This window comes from Myotis nattereri, assembly GCF_964212035.1.
Source record: "Myotis nattereri genome assembly, chromosome: X".
Taxonomy (NCBI): domain Eukaryota; kingdom Metazoa; phylum Chordata; class Mammalia; order Chiroptera; family Vespertilionidae; genus Myotis; species Myotis nattereri.
Window position 1 is genome coordinate 120,968,982 of NC_138078.1, and position 21,600 is coordinate 120,990,581.

Sequence of the window (21,600 nt, forward strand, 5' to 3'; positions counted from 1 at the left end):
TCAGGCTGATGATCTATCCATTGAGCCAAACCAGTCAGGGCTCATTCCTCTTTTCTTACCCAGACTTCTACCTGACTTTCTGAACCTTATTCACTTAGTCTTTTCACTTGGGTCCCGGCTGTTTGGTGCTGACTTAGACTATAACGCAGCCAGCTGGGCTCCACTAAGCTCTGCTCTCCCCTTGGTGGATCTCTACCTAAGTTGTATACACAGTAGGGGCTTCATGAAGATTTGCTTAACCTGTGGCTTACTATAACTTAATTCCCAGGCCTGTTTGCAACTTTCCACCCCTTTCCCTGTAGTTTACCCTGGCATATAGCCATCAACGTTCTGAATGATAACTCACACAATAGGGCCTTGAGGTGGCCTGGGCCCTCTCTACAACCCAACGTCTAGAAGTCACACAGTCTTCTCTGGCCTAGTCTGGGTTGATCCCAGGTTTTCAGACCTCTGTCATCATCCTCCACAGGGATATTTCAATATCCCAGATCTACTGTTAGGGTCTACAACATAACTCAAAATAGTTTTCTGGTATTTTCTAACTGTACCCAATGATAAGGACAGCCAAACCCAGAAAAAATTATTTCACATATTTTTAGAATACTGCACATCTAAAATTCTAATGTACAAGAAAGAAAACAAAATCATGGTTTAACTTGAAAAAATGTAGATTTGTGGGCACTTGAGAAGAGAATAGTAGCAAGAATTGTTACTTATTAGCAACCTTTAGTGGGATATTGGGTCCCAAGAGATATTAACCTTTGTGTCTTAAAGTTGTGCCAACTCTCAATTCAAGCTTTTCTAATATCTTTCTCCCTTAATAGCTTAGATGGAATTATTTGTGCATAAAAATTTGGTTAGGCTGACTCACTGCCATTTAGAAATCAAAATCAAATATATTTCTCCCTTCTGAATGTTGAATTTGACATTTGTTTGTCCCAGTTTAGGAGGGTCTAATGCACAGCCCTCCGAATGCAGAAACAAACAAACAACATGTTCCTGGTGGTATTGCAGACACACTTGGGGAGCCTTTGTAAGCTAGTATGAGTAGAGACAACCTCTCCTTTATCGAACTTTGGGGGAACCTAAGTCAGAGCATTTCTCATCTCTGGTAATACTATTTCAAACAGTTAGTGATGGCTTACTGTGACCACACAGTTTTACATGGATGCAGGGCTCATCCAGGGTAAGTTTACATCCCATCTGACTCAATATTTGACTTCCTAGAATGTTTTATTAGCTAACTGGCATTTTTTCAGCTAACTTGTTGGAGCAGAGATTAGCTGCCTGGCAGCTGAGAACAAGAAGAGAATTCATTCTTTCATTGCTTCAACAGATAGTTATTGAGCATCTACTATGTTTCAAGTAAAGCGCTGACTATATTATAGACAGTCACTGACTTTGCTGAATGAAGAGAATCCATTGTGTCCTTTTGGCTCTATAATCACTCCCTGATATTGAACCCATGCAATTCTCAGACGTACTATATCTTATCTTTCTAATCCTACTCATTCCTCTGAACTGTTTCCATTGTCCAACTGTCCCATGAAAGCTCCCTAACAGCTCTTATAGGTCCTGTTTACCCCAAGTCAGTTCTTCCCTGAAACTGCTGACCTTGTTTTCTATATCACTACTCCCAACACACACAAGAGCTAACTGCTTAAGATGTGAAATGATGCCAAGATAACTCCAACACAGAGGTTCTTAAAAGACAAGACTTAAAGAACAAATATAGTAGTTAAGTGCATGGCCTCTTAACCCAGACTGCCTGATTGAAATTATATTTCTATCACTCATGATTCTGTGACTTTGGGCAAATTGCTTCACATCTCTATCCAATTTATTGCACACTCAAATGGGGATATTGATAGCCCTTACTTCACCGAGGATTTCAATAAGTTAATACATGTAAAATACTTATAATAGTGCCTACAACATAATAAACTTTCTTTTGATATATTAGCTATTATTGTTACTATTTACCTTTGAAATGAATTGAATAGTAATTGTGGGCTAGTGGACAATGGGGTTGATATTTTGGGATAGATGCCTGGAGCCCTCACAGATCATATGATGTGGCTGTGAGCAGATTGAAATGTCTGGCTCTGCCATTTTGTGAGGAGTTCCCTATTTTGATTGCTTATGTAGAAAATAAAACTTATATTTAGCAACCATTTTTTAAATGAAGGGTTTTTTTCATTGTTTTGTTTTTGAGGGTTTTTTTTTTTCTCATTCAGAAAGCAAAATATGCTCATTTAAAAATCAGGGTAAAAAAGAAACAGAAAAGCAAGCAGAAAGAAATAAAGTGCTTGTAATCCCATCCATCAAGAAACAAGACAGTATTAGAACCTTAGGATAAAGCTTTTCGGATAATTCATAATACATGTGATGCAACACTTTTTGGTGACCAAATTTTTAAAAAACGTAGTATTGTATTATTAATATAACCATTAGTTACTGTATAGGAGACCACCTTGTTAAATATGAAAATTATATTCTCCTTTTAGTTATTGCAAAAAAAACACTAAGGTAGACAAAACACAAAGATGTATATCCATCTTTATACACAATCTTAATCATTTCCTTAAACAATGTTTTTCCAGAAATTGAATTCCCCATCTCATTTAGGTTGCATTGTTGGTTGTTTGTCCTATTTTTGTTTAAGACTTTCAATTAAATACTAAAATATTTTTGTGTAAAATTTTATTTAAATACTGAAATACAAATGCAAATTCTGGACAAGATTCATGACAGTGGTTGCCCTTGTTTGGTGAAGCTGTGAAAGGATTTTATGAACCCAAACTTCCTACTGGGTATCAGAAATTTAAAGGTAGTAGACTGTATGAGGAAATAGTGTGGGCTCTGGAGTCAATACATGTACTTTTAATTCCTGGCAGTTGTATGACTGTGGGTTCATATTTAACCTTGCTGAACCTTGACTTCATCATATGAAAAATTCCTTTTATGACTTGGCCCATGTTTGTATCTTCTAGTTCATCTCACATTGTCTCACCACTCTCACAGCATTCTCTCCCCTCAATTTTAACTTCCAAAAGGAGGCAGCCAATTGATGTTCCAATCTCACATCAATGTTTCTCTCTCCCCCTCCCTTCCTCTTTCTCTCTAAATATCAATAAAAAATATTTAAAAACATAAGTAATTAGTACTGGTCATTAAGATTCAGGTTAGACATTATCCCCCTCAAGAAAACCTGTCTGACCATTCCCTCCACAGACACACTTCAATCTAGGTTAGGTGCTCCTCCTTTGTTTTTCTATTAAAAAACTGTTCTTGTCACTGTCATTTGTATAAATCACACTTTAGTGTACATACCTGTTTCAGTTTTTAATTCTTCTACTAGACTAGGAGGTCTTTGAGATCAGATACTATTTCTTATTTTTCTCTGCATCCTCAGTAGCTACCACTGTGCATGGAAGCAGTGAGGGCTCATAAGAATTTGTTAAATGAGTGATTAATGAATGAAATAGAATAATTATGCCTATTTTAAAAACTTATCAACTAATTATATGAAATAATGCAAGTGGAAATTCCTAGAACAATGTTTGTTCAGAAAATATCCCGTAGCATAAACGGTAAATGATAGTAAATTTGTGACAGATCTCTTGCAATCACTTAGAATGTTCTGAGTATAAAATTCTGGAGAACCTTTGCCTTTGTTTAAGTTTGTTGAAAGTAAATTCCACCATGTAGATGGAATCTCAGAGAACAAAGTACCTTTTGTTTAAGACAGCACAGACCAGCTATTAGTGGTGAGGTGCCATGCCTAAGTGCTTCCAGGGCCTGAGGTCATCTCACCCAGACAGACCACCCCTCTCTAGCCTCACACCTTGGACCCAGAAAGGAATGAGGAAGTGAGTAAAGAGGAAGAGGGAATATAGGAAAGAGGGCTGGAATAAGATTCTTTGGGGTTAACAGTTGGAGGTTTTGCGTAACAGCCATGTTGTGAACAGACCAGCTATACAATAGAGAGTTCTAAAACCCCCAAAGAAGTGGCCCTTCTGTCACCTTCCATTTTTTCCTGAGCTTTGCAGCCTTCAGCAGATCTCCCTAGTGGTGCCTTTCTCTGGCACCTCATTGGCCAGTTCCCCACTACCTCCTGTGGGGCAAACAGTCTATTAAGGGTGAATCTCTCAGAGTAAAACTGATCTAACCAAACATTTTTTTCAGTTCTGAGAGTCTGGCACAAAACTGCTTAGTGGCACCTACTACCACAAAGGCCAGCACTGCTCTCTCTGCTGCTGGAACGGTAGGCTCCTGGTTCTTTTAGGAAATTTCTGAGGCACTCTGGCCACCTCCCAAGTGGTTCTTCCCTTCAGGCCATACCCTTTTGAACTCAAGGGATTGGACTCAGTTCATTCAATTTGAAGAATTTCTCAGTCTCTCAGTTGCAATTGACAACCTCGTGTCTTAAAGCACCAGTTAAAACTAACAGGTCAAACAATGATGCGAATACAGGGTAAATGGCATTTACTAGTAAAGGAAAGAGAGAAACTATTATAGAATTCAGAAGAATGTTGACCTTTAGCAAGTTTCACTCAGAAATTCTGTTGAGAGCTCTTGCTTCAGCTAGTCCTTCCCAGTGTCCAGGCAGCAGATGGAGCTCTGCACTGTGATGAAAAAAGGAGTGTCAAGGCCCCAACTAACGGAAACTCTTCATAGAGATTCCCACCAGTGGATTCTTGAACAAACACCCAACTACCAACCACCCAACTCCAAAGACAGTTTCCCAATCCCCACCCCAGTGCCTTAAATGTTGGGTTCAGGTTCCCTCCTCCTTTCAGCTGTGGGAATGGGAAGGGCCAAGGGAGCGGTGTGGGTGGGAAAGCTTGAGTCCAGGCCTTTCCTTTGAGCTCTAATATCAGGAGGGAAGCCTGGCAGCCAGGTGACAGCAGAGGATACGGGGGCCCTAGAGGAGTGGGAGAGAGGGCACCTAAACCACCCTTGGCCACTGCTCAGCCTGGCCTTGGGCCTATAAAGCACAAGCACTTTCTTTTTCAATTCAATTTATTCTCTGAATCAACAAACCTTAGGCTACAAGGAGCAAAGCAAACTCAGTAGTTTAAACAAAGACATTCATCATAGCAGCTGGCAAATAAATCCCTGGCAATGACAAATAAATCCCTGGCAAAGAAATAGCCTACATTGGCTAGGGTGGGACATTATGATTCCAGGATGATTTTCCTAACATGGTTTAGAAGCTTCATCAATTGAGTTTTTTTGTACAGGCACGGGGGTGGTGATGAGTTGTTATGGTCAGCCTGTTGGTCAGCCTGTCATCAAAAGTTGATTGAGCACCTTTTGATGGGACCAGGTGCTTGCAACTAGAACATATATCAAAAAGTCCTGGAAAACCAGGAAGCTTTACAACAAACACATACAGCAATCCCACTTGAGTCATAAGTCTATTACCTAACCAATAACCAGCCAGGGTTTTGAAGCTCAAATGGGGCTTGAATCCCAGATCGCCCATTAACTTAAATAGCAATGCTACCTTGGATAAGTCAACCTCTCTGTACCTCAGTTTACATGCCTGTAAAATAAAGATAGCAATAACATTCCTGGTCTTATTCACTTGGATATTGCTGTGTAGACAAGAGTATTAGGACATATTTACCATCTAAATTTGGAGCCAATTTTTTAAAAATATATTTTATTGATTTTTTTACAGAGAGAAAGGGAGAGGGATAGAGAGTTAGAAACATCGATGAGAGAAAAACATCGATCAGCTGCCTCCTGCACACCCCCGCACTGGGGATGTGCAGGCAACCAAGGTACATGACCTTGACCGGAATCAAACCTGGGACCTTCAGTCCACAGGCCAATGCTCTACCACTGAGTCAAACCGGTTAGAGCTGGAGCCAAATTTTATGGGGTATTCATGTAGAAAATATTTTTATGCTACTGTTCTGTTTTAGATATATTAATTCGTTCAACCCTTGTAATGATTCTATGTAGTGGGCATTAACATTATCCTCATTTTACAAATGACCAAACCCAAGGCACAGAGAGGTTATATAAATAACCTAGATAGTGACAATCATATTTTTGTGTGTGAACATTACATGAGATAGTGTATGCAAAATATATCTGGAACATAGGCTATTGATATTATTAGTCAGTAGTATTGTTGTTACCATTGTTATGAACTGTGTTAGCATTACTAAGAGTAGTTACCACAGAGCAATTTTCTTAAGCTTTTTGTTTTTATTTTTTTAAAATTAATTTTATAATTACAATTGACATATAATATTATATTAGTTTTAGGTATGCAATATAATGATTAGACATTTATATACCTTATGAATTAATCACCCGACAAGGCTACTGCTGGGGTCCTGCCCCAGCAGGTCCAGGGGTCCCCAAAAGTGTGGACGGAGTCGGCGAAGAAGGAATGACATGGAGACAGCGTTCAGTTGATCAGCAGCCTAGCCAGGATCTCTAGCCAGGATCTCCAGCCAAGTTCTGGTCTGGATCTCCAGCGAAGTTCTGGTTAGGATCTCCAGCCAGGTTCTGTGTCCATGTTCTCTTGCTAGGTGTTAGGTCGGAGAGAGCGCAGGTTCGGATGCATGCAGGCATGTGATGAGATAATGGACTTCCCCTGGAATTTCTCACAGATCAAGGTGCCAGACACAGATACCAGCTTCTTCTCCCTGAATTCACATACCCCCACACAGGTAAGAACTTCGTCCTGAATATTCCGCCCATTCCCTGCAGCAGAGAATTCCTCAGCTCATGTCCCCGCCCCTCACCCAACCGCAGTATAAAAAAAGCGCCCCCCTCCCTGTTGGCGTGAATCCACGTGCCCTGTCCTTGGGGTACATGGGTCTCCCAGGGACGCAGAATAAACCTTTTCCTTTCCTTTCTTTTCTGATTCACTGGACTCTATTTCTTGCACCGCCTCCTGAGCCACCTAACCTAACACTAGGTTCTCCAGGTTCTCCAGCCAGGTTCTGTAGCCAGTTCTCCAGCCAAGTTCTGTCTAGGATCTCCAGCCAGGTTCTGTAGCCATGTTCTCTCGCTAGGTTCTCCAGCCAGGTTTGGTCGCCAGGTTCTGTAGCTGGGTTCTGTAGCTGGGTTCTGTCTCTAGGTTCTGTGTCTAGGTTCTGTGTCTAGGTTCTGTGTGTAGGTTCTGTATCTAGGTTCTGTGTCTTGCTGTCTTGTTACATCTGTATTTATACCAGTTGATTCAATCCTATCAATCTCTATTACAAAGGTTAGGGCGTTTCTTATCTCCATTCCAGGGAGTAAAGATTATGTAGCTTAAGCATGATTGTTCATAGTTAAAGTGATTAATTACCCGCCTGGCACTTAGTTGAGGGGTTTTATTCCCTCCCTAACTTCAGGGGAAAATCCCTACCTGGGGAAACAACCTTTCTCAGAGAGGAGACCTTGGTTAAAACACATAGTGCCAAGAAGGTGAGCAAACATATTAAGAACAGTATGCCATATATGCCAGGTCCCTTGAAACACCAAGGATGGACCGGCTCCCGGCAGGCTACTACCTATCTGACATCATACATAATTATTATAATATTATTGATTATATTCCCTATGCTGTACTTTATATCCCAGGTAAGTGGGGGGGGGGGGTGGATGAAAAAGGTGAAAGGGATTAAGAAACTAACCACAGATTAATTTAAAATGTAGTTAAATCACAAAGGGTTTGGCTATTTCCATCAGCTTCCTTAAGGAAGCCCAACATTATTTTAGGTAACTCTAGACAGCTTTTATGAACCCTCCCAGGATTAATGACTCCAGGAGAAGAACAAATCCCCTGGGACTATTGACTAAGCAAAGGCAAACCACTCAGAAAGGCAGGATAAATTAACCTTGGGAAACCCAAGAGGAAGTGGAGACCTGGGGAAACAAAGTTCTATTGCCTGGAGGTGGGTGGCAAAATTAAGCTTATCTTAAGAAACTCCAGGTTGAGGGTGAAAGGTCATTCTATATTGATTTGCAAACCAGAGAAATAAAGAGGTCTATAAGCAAGGAAGGGAGGAATTAACATGGTTTGAGCACTTATTTTGCATCAGAAACTTTACCTCTGGAATTTCATTTATATTCACAATGACTTCGTGAGGTAGGTGCTGTGATTATCCTTATCCTATATAATAAAAGCCTAGGTGGCATCTCATGACGTCATCACAAGATGGCCACCACAAGATGATCACCACAAGATGGCTGGCAGAGGAGGGCAGTTGTGGGTAATCAGGTCGGCAGGGGAGGGCAGTTGGGGGGGACCAGGCCTGTAGAGGAGGGCAGTTGGGGTGATCAGGCTGGCAGGGTGGGGGCAGTTGGGGACAAGATCATGCCAGCAGGGGAGGCAGATGGGGGCGAGATCAGGCCAGGAGGGAGGGCAGTTGGGGGTGACCAGGCCGGGGGGGGGGGGGCGGGGTAGTTGAGGGCAACCAGGCCTGCAGGGGAGGGCAGTTGGGGGCCATCAGGCTGGCCGGGGAGGGGGGGCAGTTAGCATGAGATCAGGCCAGCAGGGTAGGACATTTGTGGGAAACTAGGCCGGCAAGGGAGGGCAGTTGGCGGTGACCAGGCCTGCAGGGGAGGGCAGTTTGGGGCCAGCAGGCTACCAGGGGGGGCAGTTGGGGTGATCAGGCTGGCAGGAGAGGGCAGTTGAGGACCATTGGGCCAGCAGGGGATGGCAGTTGGGGGTGATCAGGTTGGCAGGGTAGGGCTGTTGGGGGAGATTGGGCCAGCAGCAAGCAGTTAGGTATCAATCAGGCCTGCAGGGTAGCAGTTAGGGGGCGATCCACCTGCAGGCAGAAGTGGTTAGTGGCTATCCAGCAAGTAGACAGGTGAGCAGTTAGGGGTCAGCAGTCCCAGATTGTGAGAGGGATATCTGAACTTCATGCACCAGGCCTCTAGTTTTAGTGATAAGGGCACTGGCTCAGAGAGGTGAAGTGATTCACCTGAGGTTTCACAACTTAAAATTGTTAGAGCTTGGAATAGAACTCAGGTCTGCCCAATCTAGACATGTTTCTTTTTTGATAATCTATAAGTCCAATACAAAACTCGTATTGCCCATCTTAAACTTACTACTTTTATTCTGTTCTCTGTCTTGGTGAAAGGGAGCCACCATCCAGTCACCTAAGCCAGAAATTTGAAGGTCATCTAGATTCCTCTCACTCATCTTTCATATGTAGACCAGGATCAAATGCATCTAGAAATTCTACTTTTTATTATCATCTGTTGCATAAAGCCTGTCTGTCTCCACCATTCACTTTCAGGTTGGAATATTGATGTTTGAGCATTTTTTCCTATGTCCTTCTTAGGACATAGGTTGAGTATCTAAAATTGGAGCCTCTGAACTTGAGGCTATTATTCAGTTTCTACCTGGCATCTCCAACACTTAGAACACATTTTATTAAATATTGGCTTAGCAAATGAATGCATAAATTAATTAGTAAGCACATGCTAATATCCACAATTTTAGCTTCTTAAATTCTCAAGTGATTCTCTATCACTTTCAGAATATAAACCACATGGCTAGCTGTGCTTCATCTTAAAAAAAATCTTTATTGTTGAAAGTATTACATATGTCCCCTTTCCCTCATTGACCCCTTCTAGCCCATCCCCGCTCCCCACCCCAGGCCTTTACCACCCTATTGTCTGTGTCTATGGGTTATGCATATATGCATACAAGTTCTTTAGTTGATCTCTTCACACCCACCCATCCACCCATCCCTTTCTTCCCTCTGAGATTCGACAGTCTGTTCCATGCTTCTATGTCTCTGGATCTATTTTGTTCATTAGATTCCACATATGAGTGAGATCATGTGATACTTGTCTTTCTCTGGGCTTATTTCACTTAGCATCATACTCTTCAGGTCCTTCCATGCTGTCTCAAAGGGTAAGAGATCCTTCTTTTTTACTATTGCATAGTATTCCATGGTGTAAATGTACCACGGCTTTCTTATCCACTCATCTACTGATGGGCACTTGGGCTGTTTCCAGATCTTAGCTATTATAAATTGCACTGCTATGAACATAGGGGTGTATATATTCTTTCTGATCGGTGTTTTGGGTCTCTTAGGATATATTCCTAAAAGTGGGATCACTGGGTCAAATGGCAGTTCCATATTTAATTTTTTGAGGAAACTCCACTGTTTTCCATAATGACTGCACCAGTCTGCATTCCCACCAGCAGTGCACTAGGGGTCCCTTTTCTTCATCTCATCACCACTTGTCATTTATTGATTTGTTGATGGTAGAAATTCTGACAGATGTGAAGTGATACCTCATACTGTCATTTTAATTTGTATCTCTCTGATGATCAGTGACTTTGAGCATTTTTTCATATGTCTCTTGGACTTCTGTCTGTCCACTTTGGAGAACTGTCTATTTAGGTCCTTTGCCCATTTTTTAATTGAATTGTTTGTCTTCCCTTTGTTAAGTTGTATGAGTTCCTTATATATTTCGGATATTAACCTTTTATCAGATGTATCATTGCCGAATATGTTCCCCCATATAGTGAGCTTCCTTTTCATTTTGTTGATGGTTTCTTTTGCTGTATAGAAGCTTTTTATTTTGATGTGGTCCCATTTGTTTATTTTCTCCTTAGTTTCCCTTGGCCTAGGAGATGTATCCACAAACATATTGCTATGAGAAATGTCTGAGATTTTGCTGCCTATGTTTACTTTAAGAATTTTTCTGGTTTCACAACTTACATTTAAGTCTTTTATCCATTTTAAGTTTATTCTTGTGTATGGTATAAGTTGGCGGTCATTTCATTTTTTTTGCATGTATCTGTCCAATTTTCCCATATCTGTGCTTCATCTTAATTTCTAGCTACTCTCCATCTTCTTTTCAACACTCCACTATTCACTCAGATTGACCTTTTTTTTCCTTGAAAGGACATGTTCTCTTTTTCATATTGGCCTTTAATTTTTCCTTTGTGTAGACCACCATAAATCCCTCAACACTCTCTAGTTCTCACTCTTTATCTCCTTAGTTCCTACTCAGGAACTTAAATTGTTTATTATTTGGAAAATTTTTCCTGATACTTCAAGTCCAAGTTTGTATTTATTTATTTGTTTGTTTGTTTGTTTGTTTATTTAAATTTATTGGGGTAACATTGGTCAACATGATCAGATAAAGTTCAGGTGTGGATTTCTATGTTACAATATCTGTATATTGCACATTGTGCCCACCATCCATAAGGTTCAAGTTTTTAGAGTTGACAAAACTAAGTCTCAGATATGCTAAGTGACTTGCCCAAGGCCACACAGCTTGTAAGTGGTACAGTCAAATTTATCCTACATTATCAGACTCTAAATATATATTACATCATTTATATTTCCCCTCACAACAACTCAGGGAGCTAAGAGAGTAAGTGACTGGCTCAAGGTTACAACACTAAAATGGCTCAGTATTTGTAGCCCCAAGTCCAGGAACATTCCACTACACAAAAATATTCCATCTCATAGGAGTTGGGACAGCTTTTCCTTATGAAAGGGAGAGGTAGCTTTTCATCACTGACAAAATTACAAAAGATCCCTTATCATCCGAGGGTAAATACCACACTACCAATTAAAAATAATCACTAGGCATTCTTTGCTTTGTTATTTATCTTGAATAGTTCTCTGTCCTGGTACTGCCTGCCCTCTGCCTCTTTCAGAAAATGCTGCCTGGTGGCCTTTATGATGGGCTTGCTCTTAAAAAAATGAGGTAAGCTGACTCACTATATTCTCCCTGTGTAAGCTACCAGGTACCTGTTGTGATTAACAATACAGTCACTTAGCAATCAGGTAAAGGTAAGATTTGAGATATTTCGAACCTCTTATTTTGACTTTAGGCTCCATAAACCATCAAAGTGAATTACGTTTGGGGAAAATTCACAAACAAAGCTGTTCTTCACCTCCACTATGCTTCTCCAAATACAGCACTGCCACAGGCAGGGGGGAATAGCAGACATAACTGTGTCAAATATATTGATGGGATTATTGGTTTTGAAAACTCTCCGTATATACTCGAGATAAGCAAACAGTCCAGTCTTTAGAAAAAAAGGTCATCCTTCAAGGACATTCATTACTGTTACTGGTATGTGTGCATATTAGGAAGAACCATAGTCAAGCTAGAAACCTGACCTCTACTATTTCTAAAAGCTGAGAAAGCCTTAGATTTGATCTTTCCTTTTTTTTTAGCCAAGAAAATTCCAATCTCCATAATAGACAAAACTGAATTTACATTTAAATCTACAATTATTTTTAAAATATATTTTATTGATTTTTCTTTAGGGAGAGAAATATTGATGAGAGAGAAACATCAAGAATCATCACACCTCCTGCATGACCCGTACTGGGGATCAAGCCACGGCCTGGGGATGTACCCTAACAGGAAAATGAACTGGCGACCTCTCAGTGCATGGGACTATGCCCAAGCAACTGAGCCACACCAGCCAGGGCTAAAATCTGCAATTATTATTTAAAGCATTACCTTATTCCATTTCTCCTTCTGCTTACCCACTCCCATCATCATTCTAGAGAGCCCACCTTGATTATCTAAGTATATGAAGTCCATGATTAGTGCCATCCTAGATATGATGTTGATATTTAACAAAAATCAAGTTTCTTCAACATGAGAGCTTGAAAAATAAAATGAGGTTTTTACTAAATACAATTTTTCATTGGATTACAGTCTAGTAGGCACATTTCAGCAATTTTGAAGTTCCATATCTACCCTGCATTTCCCAAATACTTTTGGAAATTCAGAAAATAAAAGGTTGAAAAATATTCTCAGAGTTCATCTGTAAAATTAGCACACAGTGCCTCTGTACATAGATACTCAAAGAAACTTCAAAAAACCAGGATGGGTCTGTGGCCAACCACTCTTCCAAGTAATCTAATTTAAGGCATTGACAAGTTAAAATAGGTCAATAACAAAGGGAGATTTTCAATCATGCAATGAGGGGAAAATGAATCACTGAAGCCATAGTTGGTAGCAAAAAGCCAGCACGGCCCAGTCAAGAGTGTGCCCTTGCTCTAGAACTTTACCTACTTATATGGTAGAGTATAATGTGCCCAGAACAGGGCCTGGAACACATTATGATCTCGATAATAATTTGTTAACAAAATAATGAAATGAATGAATGACTAAAAGGTCTGAATGATAGGGCCTTTGTGGAGATGGATGATTATTAGGCCATCAAATATTAGAATCAGATGTTTAATTCTTTTAAATCTGACTTTTCTGACACTTGGTATTTGATGTAACTGATGAGAGGACCTTAGTGTCCCCATTCCCACTGTAAGTAGTAACACTGACATCCTGATTTTAAATAACAGTCTCAGACTTCAGTTCTTGTGGAGTGCTGACAAATCAGGCTTCTGATTCTGTAGGCCCGAGCCAGATCTTGGACACCATCAAATTCACCAAGAAATTGCTAGTGGGGGTAGAATAAAGCATTCTGGATGCCAATTAGCCTTACCCAAGAGACATCATTCTATCTGATCATGTGTTCTTTTCATATTTCTACTACAGTACTTTCTGTAAAATCAACACCAATGCCCAAGACACCATTTCTCCCTATGCAGCCAATTGTGTTTTTAAAATCTTATCTTGAAGAATAATTCTCTCTGAGACTGATCCATGCCTCTTGAGATATCAGTCAATTTTGGTATAAAAAGCCCCTCCATGTGACTTTCCTTAGCTGCTAATGATTATCTCCATTATGGTTCCAAGCATTTCTTCATCCTGGTTAAGAGATGAGTACTAATAAAAGAGGAAATGTTTAGGTTGTTTTTTAAGCTTTTGAATCAGTGAAAAGATTCATAGCATGTTCTCCCTAACCTCCTTAAGAACCACTTTCTCACATAGCTCCTCAGAACACACCAGTCACCAAAGACCGTATGCCAAATTATTTGCCTTCTGAGAGCAACAGAAAATAAATAATGTGCATGAGCAACATTATAGGACTAAAAGGCTATTGACAGATGAGTCTTCTGAATACAACTGTGTATTGAATAGTGGGGTGAGTTCTGGATTGCTTTGCATTTATAGGCTGTGTAATCCTACACAGCCACTTAAGCTCCCTGAGTACTTATCTCTTTATTTGCAAAATGGGAAAAGATTAATTTTTTCCTACCTTCACTCACAGGGTAGAATGAAGGATCAAACGAACTAATGGATATGAGATTACTTTGTAAATGTTAAAGTGTTATTCATTTGTTACTCACTAATACTGCTGACATCATCATCATCAGTCTATTGTTAAGAAGAGAAGATACTTCCCTAACCGGCTTGGCTCAGTGGATAGAGCGTCGGCCTGCAGACCGAAAGGTCTCAGGTTCAATTCCGGTCAAGGTCATATACCTTGATTGCGGGCACATCCCCAGTAGGGGGTGTGCAGGAGGCAGCTGATTGATGGTTCTCTCTCATTGATGTTTCTAACTCTCTATCCCTCTCCCCTCTTCTCTGTAAAAAATCAATAAAAACTTCTTTAAAAAAAAAAGAAGAAGAAGAGAAGATACTGCTGTATAATTGGCTGCTAACTTAAGGTTCCTTTCCTCTCAGGAGAAAGCTTCTCATGGGACTACAGTTAATGCTATTGCCACTCTCAGTAACACCATGATTGCTACTTACAGAAGTAGCCTTCTATAGAGCAAAAGGAATCAGATGCTGTGACACCCGAATTGCTGGGTAAACTCTCCCATTATCTTCCCAAGGAACACAATGTGCTGCAGCTGGAAAGAAACAATCTGACTTGAAGCCAAATCATGCTGGATTCAAGTTGCTGGAATCAGCTCCTCAGAAGGAAAATTTTGTGAAGCTATGGTACTATGCTCACCCCCTCCCACATTTAATTGGATCTGAATTTTAACTCCACATTCAGAAAGCCCTTCTGTCACTTGTTGTCAAAGATTCCTTTTTGAGTTGCTTGAAATGTCTATTAAAAGTGTAGCCTAAAGCAGTGTCTTTTGAATACCCAGCTCACTAACTTAGGTACTGGAGCACTATGAATATACACCACCAGCCTGCAAATGGATAAACTACTCAAAAGACATTTTCCACTCCTTAAATATAGTTCCAAGAAAAAAAATAGGAAATGCTTCATACCTCTAATGGAAGCTATTTGCTACAAAAACAAATCATTCAGGTTTGTGGAACTGAACTGCCTTTTGCAAATAAATATGAAAGGAAGAGACAGCAAAACAGCATCTGAAGCCATGAAGCCATCACCCGCAAAGCACATTATTCAAATCAAAATGAAACACTCCTTTGAAAAAGGGGTTACCCGCACACCCAATAGCAGTTGTTAGTTTATGTATAAAAGAAAACAACCAGCATTTTGTATGAATTTAAAAGAAAATGAGCTATTTGTTCTTTGTTAGTAGCTAATGTAAATATCAGAGCAAATTGCATTTTTCTTCCAATAAAATTATAGATTTCAAAATGCTCATACATAAAACCCGACATCAAAATGTACATATCATACTATATTGAAAGATGAGTCCCAAATGATACGTTTAATACATTTGTTCTTTCTTGAAGAGATGAGGTATAATTGTATGCAATCATCTTGCAGCTAGGAATGATATTAAGAACCCTGAACTACAAGCACTAAATCAAACTAAGTAGTCTCTTATCTTATTTTTCTCTTTCATACTTGTCATTAGTTCCCAAGGTCTCATTACAACTGCATACTTCTACCCTGACCCCAAAGCCCATAGATTTTCTTCAAAAAAGGAGGATAGCTTTCCCCTTCTCCTTCCCCTCAGAACCAGTTTTCTCCCCATAAATGTCCATGGGTGAGACTCATAGGCAAATTATTTCAATGAGCAATACTACCTCTTTGGGCAGGACTACTAAGTTATTGCTTCTTTGTCTTTTTACAACTATTTAGCATATCTTTAAAACTTGCTTTTGTCATCCCCTGAGAAAAGAGAACCTGTTCTAGAAGAAAAGTTAATGGGAAAACATGAGCTACATTGTAATATTAAATACAGATTTCTTTTTCCAAAGCTAAAAACCACAGACCTCCGTCATTCAGTCCTAACGAAGACATAACATTGCTGGCAAATGGGCTGTCCACAAATGACCATTATTGAATGAATAATAAAGGAATAATAGCAATGTAATTTCCACTTACATCAACCACAAAAATCTTCTGGGAGTCATCCAAAAATTGCACTTTTAAATGTAGCATTCTCGGAGAGGCTGTTGGGCTGCAAGCAGGCTCAGAGTGCTGTGGGTGCTGTGACAGAAAGGGGCTTTCTCAAGGAATCTCACTCTCAGCTGGGTGCAGTGTGCTCGGGTTCCCCAACCCCACCCACACCCCTACTCAGGCACCCCATCGTCAGCAGGGTACACTTCTGTTTGCTTGAAGTGATGCACACCCAAGGGCATTTGTGCTGCTGAGTGCTGGTGATTAATAGCATCTGGGTAATCTCCTATTTGGTCAACAACAAATCCAACTGGACTCTCTCTAGTCCTCTTAAACTCAGTTCCCTTTTTTCAAAGAAAAATTTTAAAAAAAAATGAAAGAGAGAAAGCATTTGCAACCCCTGGGGGTTTCCTTTATTTCACAAGAGCACAATTTCAAAACCCTAGGTAAAGCTTCAATAAAGGGAGAATAGTCATTCTCAAAAGTAAAAGGACCAGAGTTAGTCTCATTGTACTAGAAATTTCATGGCTGAACTAGGAAGCTTTATATATAATAGTTGTACTTGTTTTTGAATTTACATAATTTAGAATGAAAACATTATAAAAAGGAATATATAGAAAAGCCTCATTTCCACTTCTACCCCCCATTGAACCTCATCAGTAATCAATTTTATCACTTTTTTGTCATTGTTATTTAGCCTCCAGTGTTTCTTTATGCTGGTACTGTACAAGCAAATGTGAATATATTTCTCAGATGTAAGTAGTATGCTATTACACTGTTTTATGCCTTTTCTTACTTCACATGTCATTGTGATCTCTCTTGAGCTATGCATGGAGAGCTTATTTCTTTTTACAACTGCATAATTTTGCACTGTGTTAGTGATACATAGTTTACTCAAATAGTCCCCTATTGGTGGCCATGGGTTGTTTCCAAACTTTTGCTATTATAAACAAGGTTGAAATAAATATCCTTGGCTATATGTCATTTTATATTTGTACAAGTATAGCTGCAGGATAGATTTCCAGAAGCAAAATCTGATCAAGGGTATATATTGGCAATTTTGATAGCTCTTTCTAAATTTCACTCCATAATGGCTATTATGGGTTGAATTTTGTCCCCAAAAACTCATGTGTTGAAGTGCTAACCCCTAGATACTCAGAATGTTACTGTATTTAGAGATATGGTCTATAAAGAGGTAATTTAGTTGAAATTAAGTTATTAGGGTAGGCTCTAATCCAATCTAACTGGTTTCCTTATAAGTACAGGAGATTAGAACACGGACATGCATAGAGGGAAGACCACTTGAAGATACAGGGAAGAGAAGATGGCCACTGACAAGTCAAGAAGAGAGGCCTCACCAGAAATCAATCCCGCTGGCTTCTTGATCTGAGACTTCTAGTCTCTATAATTGTGAGAACATAAATTTCTGTTGTTTAAGCTACCCAATCTGTGGTACTTTATTATGGCTAACCTATTAAACTAATAACAAGGGTTGTATCAATATGCAGTTCCATCAACAATGTATCAGAGTGCCTATTTTCTCTAGGTTCATCAACAGAGTGTGTTATCAAATTTTTGGATTTTTGCCAATTGATAAGTGAGGAAAATAATCTCAGTGTACCTTTAGCCAATGTGGCTCAGTTGTCTCCTACACTAAAATTTGGGGTTGATAACATGGTCGGGGCACATACCCAGGTTGAACATCTTTTCATATGTGTATAGGCCATCTGTAAATCCTCTTTGGATAAGTGTCTAATTAGGTCCTTTGCCCATTTTTAGACTATATTGTTTGTTTTAGTGTTGAGTTGTATAAGTTATTTTTATAACTTTTGGATGTTAACCCCTTATCATACGCATCATTGATGAATATGTTCTTCCATTCAGTAGGTTATCTTTTCATTTTCTTGATGATTTCCTTTGCTGTGAAGAAACTTTTTAATTTTAAGTAGTCCCATTTGTTTATTTTTTATTTTGTTTCCCTTGCCCCAGAAAATATATTAGAAAAAATATTACTAAGAGAAATGTCCAAGATTTTATTGCTTATGTTTTTTTCTAGGATTTTTATGGTATCAAGTCTTATATTTAAGTCTTTAATTAGTTTGAGTTTATTCTTGTTTATGGTATAAGAATTTAGTCTAACTTTGTGCAAGTATCTGTCCAATTTTACTAACACCATTTATTGAATAGATTGTCATTACCCCATTGTATAATCCTGCCCCATTTGTCAAAATTAATTGACCAATAGAAATGGGTTTATTTATGGGCTTTTTATACAGTTCCATTGATCTATATATCTGTTTTTATGCTATTTTGATTACTATGGCCTTGTAGTATAGTTTGATATCAGGTAGCATGATACCTCCAATTTTGTTCTTCTTTCTTAAGATTGCTGTGGTTATTAGGGTGGTTTTTATTTTGTGGTTTCATATAAATTTTTGGATTATTTGTTTTAGTTCTGTAAAATACACCATTGGTATTTTCATAGGAATAGCATTTAATCTATAGATTGCTTTGGGCAGTATGGACTTTTAACAATTTTAATTCTTCCTATCCATGAGCATGGTATATACTTACATTTATTTGCATCTTCTTCAATTTCTTTCTTCAGTACTTTATAATTTTCAAGTACAGATATTTTGCATCCTTGGTTCAATTTATTCATAGGTACTTTTTTGATGCAGTTGTAAATAATATTTTTTCTTAATTTCCCTTTCTGAAAGTCATTATTGGTGTATAAAAATACATCTGATTGCACAGCTGGTGTGGCTCAGGGGTTGAGCATTGACCCATGCACCAAGAGGTTGCCGGTTTGATTCCCAGTCAGGGCACATGTCTGGATTGGGGCTCAATCCCCATGCAGAAGGCAGCTGATTGAGGATTCCCCTCTCATTGATTTTTTATTTCTCTCTCCCTTCCTTTCTCTGTAAACTCAATAAAAAATATTTCCAAAAATATAATTGATTTGTGGATACTTGCTTTGTATCATGCTACTTTACTGAATTTATTTATCTTGATAACTAACTGAAATTTCTTAAATGTTTGTTGTATTTCTTCATTTGATTCTTGGTTTCCAGGTATAAAACAATTATATTGTTTGTGAATAAAAATGGTTTTATCTCTTTTTTTCCAACTTTTATAATGCTAAATTCTTTCTTTTGCTTAATTGGATTAGCTAATAACTTAAATGAAATGTTAGCATAAGAGCCATAGCAACCTCCAAAGAGCTGTCCCAGTTCTGAAAGAATATTGTGGGAGGAATATTATGAGTGTGGGAAGAATCTACACAGTCCACCCCAAAGAGGTGGAGAGCACAGTGCCAATCAGGCCTGTCCTCTTCCTGAAGCCATCCACCACCTACGCCCCAAGTGGTGGCTATCCTCATGCCTGCCTATAATCAAAACTGGCAACAAGAGCTAAAACAGTACAGTGATGGGCAAGAATGGCTGCACTGTCCTGGAGGCTCTGTCCATGGACTACATAGCCAGCTATGACCTGTGCCAGAGACATGTAGGACAGTACAAGAAGAAGGGCTGAAGGGCTGCCCAGGACTCTGGCTAAGTACTTTCTTCTTTAAAATATATTTTATTGATTTTTTACAGAGAGGAAGGGGGAGAGAGTTAGAAACATCAATCAGCTGCCTCCTGCACACCCCCTACTGGGGATGTGCCCGCAACCAAGGTACATGCCCTTGACCAGAATTGAACCTGGGACCCCTGAGTCCACAGGCTGATGTTCTATCCACTGAGCCAAACTGGTCAGGGCTCTGGCTTAGTACTTTATGCCCAAAAGAAGATCCCTGACCCTTACAACCTGAAGCTCTGGTTTAAGGCAATGCTGAACTCAGACAGGAGGTGAGACATCCTCTGTGATTTTTTCCATATCCTTTATCATCAGCTACATTTCTAAATAATGACCTTGGAGAATGAGATATCTCCAAAACACTAAAAGGAGTTGGACGCATTAAAGAAAATCATATCTAGGCTGGCATACCCAGAGCCATCAATATGAGATTTAAGGTGAAAAACACCCTACCATCTGAAGAGTTTCAAGAACAAAGGGAACAAGACAGAGCAAAGGTATTTTAATGGGACCATCTTTTAATAAGAAACCAATTTTTTTAAATGATTTACTTGGTTTGCTATGCCTCAACTCAAGGAAGATGGACCTTCCAAGGAAAACATAATAGAAATGCTGGGCCAGAAATGGAAACAAGAAACAGTGTCTTCTAGGAAACAACCAGAATAAAGTATTTGTGATGCTTCCAAAGAGGAAATTGTATCAAACTAAATGTTCAGAAAACTTACTTTACTTTCCCAAAACTGGACTGGTAAAGAGTTTTCAGTGGGTTATTCTGGGATCAATCGTTCAAGACTTAAAATCTGCAAGTAGATTTGAAAAGCATGTTTCAAATTAGTATTTCCCAAATTTTCTTGATCATGACACTCACCTGAAGATATTTGTAAAAATAAAAATTTTAAAATCATTGACCCATAAAATAAGTTAAATAATAGTAGCAATAGTGGGCATCCTTTACTTTCTCCTGACTTTAGCAGGAATGCTTCCAGTGTTTTCCCATTAAGTACAACACTGGTTTTTGAAGGGGGAATTTTTAAACATACATTTAAACCTGATTAGGCAAGAAGCCTAACACACCACTCTTTGTCTATACTGAACCAACATATTCTATGACATTAGGTAAATAGGCTGGCAAAATTAGACCAATAAAATGCTGTTATCTGATGGACAAGAGTGCATACCTTTGCTAATATTTTAATAGTTCACAGCACAGCCTCCACAACAACTCCAAATGGAGGGGCAGCTGTGAGGATGGGTGGAAGAAACAGTAGCTCTGATGACCAAAAAATCTATTTTAAAACTTATCATCATTGTGATCTGAGGAAGGTCACTGTGCCTCAGTTTCCTAACCTATAAAGGAAAGTGACAATTCTAATTCATAGACTTGTGTGAGAAATAAAATATTTGGCCATGTGGCCATGTGGCATTTGGTTAGAGTGTCATCCTGATACACCAAGGATGCAGGTTTAATCTCCAGTCAGGGCATATACAAGAAGCAACCAATGAACACATAAACAAGTGAAACAACAAATCAATGTTTCTCTCTTTCTCTCTCACAAATCAATCAATATTTTTTTTACCTGTACATGTTTTCTTTTTTTTAAAATTTCTTTATTGATTAAGTTATTACATATGTGTCTTTATCCCCACATTACCCCCCACCTCCCCCCCACTCATGCCCTCACCCCCCTGTTGTCTGTGTCCATTGGTTAGGCCTATATGCATGCACATAAGTCCTTTGGTTGATCTCTCCTCCTTACCCCCACCCTCTCCTACCTTCCCCCTGAGGTTTGATGGTCTGATCAATGTTTCTGCCCCTGGATCTGTTTTTGTTCATCAGTTTGTGTTGTTCATTATATTCCATAAATGAGTGAGATCATGTGATATTT

At 39.2% G+C, this 21,600-nt stretch overlaps 1 protein-coding gene across 2 annotated transcripts in view; it reads right to left on the bottom strand.

The window, feature by feature from the left end:
- FRMD7 (FERM domain containing 7) overlaps nucleotides 1-16,177 on the bottom strand; it is a gene marked incomplete at both ends in the record, with an annotated part of 68,602 nt that extends 52,425 nt beyond the window's left edge. For both annotated transcript variants that reach the window (XM_081081148.1, XM_081081147.1), the window contains one exon: nucleotides 16,121-16,177. In XM_081081148.1, the coding sequence (XP_080937274.1) occupies nucleotides 16,121-16,177 (57 nt within the window). The remainder of the gene's footprint in view (nucleotides 1-16,120) is intronic.
- Nucleotides 16,178-21,600: the final 5,423 nt, after the last annotated feature.